At 45.1% G+C, this 5142-nt stretch overlaps 1 protein-coding gene across 1 annotated transcript; it reads right to left on the bottom strand.

Annotated features, from left to right (window-relative positions):
• Positions 1-459: 459 nt before the first annotated feature.
• LOC123403463 (putative nitric oxide synthase) lies at positions 460-4529 on the bottom strand. The gene is made up of 13 exons (XM_045097402.1): positions 4080-4529; positions 3595-3780; positions 3397-3483; positions 3242-3321; positions 3071-3152; positions 2957-2977; positions 2561-2606; positions 2341-2459; positions 1929-2042; positions 1766-1840; positions 1575-1664; positions 1169-1278; positions 460-955 (listed from the first exon to the last, which is right to left on the bottom strand). The coding sequence occupies exons 1-13, from the start codon at positions 4494-4496 to the stop codon at positions 697-699; spliced, it is 1686 nt and encodes a 561-aa protein (XP_044953337.1). The 5' UTR covers positions 4497-4529; the 3' UTR covers positions 460-696.
• Positions 4530-5142: the final 613 nt, after the last annotated feature.

The raw sequence follows: 5142 nt of genomic DNA, 5'->3' as shown, positions 1-5142 counted from the left end.
TTATAGTGCAATCTCTAAAAGGTCTTATATTTAGGAACGGAGGGAGTATTTGCACAAATCACGATGCGGGGAATGCATGGCTAGGATAGAAGGGCCCCGGTGCATGCCGCAGATGCTCTAAAACATGTTTTCCTTGGCGCTCTCGTGGCAGCTCAGGCAGTATCTTCCGCCGCATGTCCGGCATTCCCCACACGTCCTTTAGGGATCTCATTGTAATTTCTTTTCCGTCAAAGGTCCCCGACGTAATACGAGTTCTATGATACCATGGATTTGATCACATAAGGCAGGGGTGGGTTGGTTTATTGCAAAAAGAAAAAAACTTTCCATTGTTGCAAGATGTATGTTTTCTTCTTCACGTGTTTAATAAACTGTCATTTAAGCCCCAACATGATATTATACGTGGCAACAATTGAATTTGGTACACTCTTTGCACAAAATAACTATCTATGAAACATGACAAGGCAGCGGTGAAATAGTTTCATATATATGCAACAAGTGTAACCACAACATTTCACTAGAGGTTTCCTGAATCGTTTTCATCAGCTGATCCTAAGCTAGAACTATGAATTCATCTCCCTATCAGATCATCCAAGAAACATAATGTCGGGGCGTAACTGTAACTGGATCACGCAGAGCTGCTCCAGCGCGACAGCAGCATACACAAAGACCAAAAATAGGCATTTGGCAACCGCAACATTAGTAATGCCACTTAGGTCTCAGCTCCTCTTCTACCTCCGTCAGCTCCTGGTACCGGTACCACTGTGATGCTGCTTTACCGACGGGCAGTGGGGCACGGACAAAGACCTCGACTGGTTTGGGTACATGTACTCTTAAATGCAACTCGCCACTGCCGCCGCCTTCTTCCTCAATGCTGCTATCAGGGTCGCTAGATGGCACACCAAGTGGTTCAACCGCGATCCATCCGAGTCCAGATATCGCAATGTCACTAGCAGGCCTGCGCAGGAAAGAAGGTGCCAATAAATCATTCAGGGTGTAAAATGTTGAAATAAACGAAAATGCTCCTATATAGAGAGTGTTATATATGGTTGCTTGTCATGAAGATAACGTATTAGTGCCAAATACTAAAGCACTAATACCCTGGTACCGACCAACAAATGAACAAATGACTGCTGCAAAGCAAGACCCCAATGTTATTTGCAAACATTACCTATCAAGCTCTTCATATTTTATCTGCAATTCGCGAACGCCCTGAAGCCCACACCATCCTTCAGCTCTCTCCTGGCCGGTTGGGGGAGTCAATGTAACTCCTACTTCTCTCTGGAAAATGAAAAGAAAAAGACAACGGGTTCAATTTTGTTTGAAATGAAAGCACACATTAAATCCTCATCCAAAATACCTCCACCCAGCAAAACAAAGATGGCACATCACCAAAAGCTAGATTTAGCAGATGAGGTTACATGCCATGGAACTCTTTCTTTGAGACGAATAAAGCTTAAATAAGGAAACAACTCCATTTCACAAATGCAATGAAGTTTTGTAAATAAATTTTGAAAGAAGAAATAGATTATTACTTCTAAGTAGAAGAAAATCAAAATCATGGAACAGCCACATACCTTATAAAATTCATCTGCTTCTGTGGTGGGGACCATATTAATACTTAGCTTCTTTGGTCCATAGAATGTTAGCCGTGTGCGTGGAAGAGCCTGGCGATTTATTGATTATCACTTACTGGCTACTAATTTACGAGTGACATTGAGAAAAATGGAAAATTATCAGTACTGAAATTTGGAGAGCATTTAGGTACCTTAACAATATCGATACGGACAAGTCCCCCCCAGAACAACGTATTCCCGCTTAATCCAACATCTGTATCATTAGCCTGAACATAACATTATGGTCTGAAGAAAGAGATTAGTGTGGAAATTTTGTGAAAGTAACATGGATTTTGCAGATCAAGGTATACATACAGGAAAACATCGCCCCTTTAGGCGACTTTGTGGTGCAAGAGAAGGCAGATCATCAGCGTGGATAACTGCTGCCTGTCTATGGTGAAGATGGACTCCAGGTGTGTCGTATAATTTCTGTCATGCATAGATTAAACAATATTAAGGTCCAAACTGGACACCACAGAAGAACAAAAATATAGGCACTTATCCTTGTCATTTAAATTATTTTTAGAACGTGTTAAGGATATACATTATGTATGGAGATTTAAGGCATCTAATTATCTAATTGTCTAGGTGAGCAGCATTTTGTTTAGCATGTAAGCAGGATTATATTGGATTCTCTGACAGCTACAGCACATCAATAATGATGATACACTAGGTTCACATGTAAAGTAGTATACATATCTGAATTTAAAAAAAAGTAGAAGCATACCCCTCCTCCTAAAAATGCTTCGATCTGAATAGGGCCTAAGGTTGTTCCAGGAACAGCAGATTGTATTGGCTTGTATTTTTGAGCTGCAGCTGCCACTGGATCTTTATATGCCATTGTTTCTACAACAGCAATCTCCAACCATTAGCACGATGAAGATATGAATGAACAAAAATAGACCAGATAATCACCAAAAGGGTGGTGGAAGAATTTAAGGGCCTACTTAGCATTGCACTAATAAATGCAGATTTCCCAACATTTGCTGAACCCTGTAACAATGTATAAACGCATCAGATTGTCAGATATAACTACAGTAGGCAATAAGCAGGCATGTTACTCATACTGTTCGGATTTGTCTTTATTGTAATCATTCAATGTGCATAATGAAAAAGCAAATGAGGTAGATATGACCATCATCCTACTCTTTTTATTTTGTGAGGACCATAAGCCATCCAAACATGTAAAGGACCTAACATGATTTTGGATCTTCCATCTTCCTTGTATATTTATTATTTTTTACAAATGACAGGCATGAATTGCGTTTTGAAACACAATTCGCAAAACAGGACAGCACAATGTGATATTTATGCCTCGGTCGTAATGAGTTAAAAATACTTACCAGTATATACACATCTCGGGCCTGATAAGAAATAATGAGGAAGTAGTCAGGATTGTGCATGAGAAGTCAACAGCCAACAAGAATAGCTAGACAGTAAGTGGATAACAAGCCGACCTTCTTTTCCTGCTGAATCTCTGATATAACACCAGTGATGCCGACCAACGACTTCGAACTTGTCAAATGGACGCTAAGGACACTACGCACGCAATGCAAAATAATAATTGTCAGTTAGGCAAAGACCTGACGAAATAGAAACGAAAACCCAGCGGGGGTGGAAAATCTCACTTGAGTTTCTTCCTAACAACAGACTCCACGACCCAATCGCCAATGCAGTTCAAATCTGTGTCTCTAGGAAGGAGATCAACCTACAGAACAGCTAGCTTCTTCAGTTATGTGAGAGCGGTAACAGTACCGAGCACTCGACAATGTACGAAATGAACCTTTGTTATCACAAGCACGATGGGATTAGCGCCGGCGAAATCGCGTATGCGCGCCAGGAAACTCCCGTTGAAGTCAACTATGTCAACCTACATTCATATATACAGCACCCAAAATGATGAGGGCAAGAAAATGCACAAGCAAGTAAACCAAGTATGCATCAACCGATCGATTGGGGTGCGACAGCCCGAGCTGTTTACCAGCTTCACGATCAACGCTTTCTCGTGGCGGAGGTATGACAGCTTCTCCCTTAGCTCCTCTGCCGAAACAAACTGCTTGCCACCGGGGTAACCGCCGTGGCCACCGACGGCGGTCACCATGTGCCCGTGTGACAGCAGCTTGCACCTTCCGCATAGCACCGTCTTCAGTTGGTTGTGCCTCTTCTTCTGCTCACACAGGATACAAACAAGACAATGTTGTCATGTCCAGTAATCAACTAATCATACAGTCAAGATTTTAGTGACGACGTTGACGTTGTAATGTCCAAAATACACGAATCGTTACTTAGAACTTCATTTTGTAGTGCACATACTACATGAGCCGTCAGGGTGTGATTTGGCATCAAAATTTGCACTGATGACGGCGACGACGGGCGAAAGAGAACATTTTTTTTACTCCTCTGATCTGATAAGCCGATGAACACGCTGAAAATGGCAGCGAGCTGAGCCCGTGGGTGCCTGCTTACCAGGTCGTATGTGGCGGGCTCGACGTGGCCGGGGGACCCCTCCTCGCCGGTGTGAAGCGGGGCGCCGCAGCCGTAGCAGCAGGCGACGCCGGAGGGCGTCTTCTTGGCCAGGGCCCTCCGCTTCTCCTTGCGGCGGCGGCGCCTCTCGGCATCCTCCTCCGGCGCGCGCGTGCGGGCGCCTGCCGCGGCCGCGAGCTGCCGCCCCAGGTACACGTCGCCCCGCGTCGGCGCCGCGGGGCCGACGCCGTCCGAGGGAGGAGATGGCGAAGGGGATGGAGCAGCGCTGGACGAGGCGGCGCGCGCGCGGGTGGAGAGGGAGACGGAGGCGGACGGGTGGTGCTTGGCGGGGACGGCGAGCGGCGGCGCCGGTGACTTGGGGAATGAGAGGAAGAGCGGGCGGGGGCACGCCGACGCCATTGGAGCGGAAGAGCGCAGCTTTGGCTCGCCGTGGCGGGAGCGGTGGGTGGCCTTATCCGCTTCGCCGTCGCCGTCGGAGCAAGACGGGCCGCACAAGGCCTGGCTACCGGGCTGTCGTAACTCATTCGGCCCAAGTAAGTGCTGCTGGACCTGACCCCGGCCCCTTTTTCTCACGTCGGTAATAACTACATTCTCACATCCAGTACAAAACAAATGACTGCACCCTCACATTCCTTATTTCGTGGGAATTTGATGTAAATTAAGCTCAAGCATTTTATAAAAAAAAATATTTCAAGACATGCAAATAGGAGTATATATTTATATTATTTCCTCTGTTTTAATTAGGCACATCTGCAAAAGCTTTTGTATGTACTCCCTCTGTCAACTAATATAAGAGCATTTAGATCATTAAAGCCATCATTTTCTGCGCACGCTAGATGGACCAGAATTTTCTCCTCACTTTCACTTCGCCATGGGCAAGGACCACCCTTCTGGTCATTTGCGGACCTAGAATCGCAGGCTTGGGGGTGCCACGGTTCAAAATTTATACTAAATGTCATCATAATCTTAACAAATAGTCTGAAAATAACAACAACTTGATGGGTATTTTGTGTTAAGGCTGGTCATAGTGACAAGTAACTTATAC

The sequence above is a fragment of the Hordeum vulgare genome, chromosome 6H (genome assembly GCF_904849725.1).
Source record: "Hordeum vulgare subsp. vulgare chromosome 6H, MorexV3_pseudomolecules_assembly, whole genome shotgun sequence".
Lineage (NCBI taxonomy): Eukaryota > Viridiplantae > Streptophyta > Magnoliopsida > Poales > Poaceae > Hordeum > Hordeum vulgare.
Note: the sequence above shows the minus strand (reverse complement) of the source record. Positions and strands in the feature narration are given on the sequence as shown.

Bases quoted from the DNA above. Each gene is read 5' to 3' on its own strand.
- LOC123403463 (XM_045097402.1), bottom strand. From the start codon at position 4,496: ATGGCGTCGGCGTGCCCCCGCCCGCTCTTCCTCTCATTCCCCAAGTCA. The intron at 2,043-2,340 runs GTATGCTTCTAC...TATGCATGACAG, and splicing joins AAGCATTTTTAGGAGGAGGG to AAATTATACGACACACCTGG. The intron at 956-1,168 runs GTAATGTTTGCA...TTTCCTGCGCAG, and splicing joins AAATATGAAGAGCTTGATAG to GCCTGCTAGTGACATTGCGA.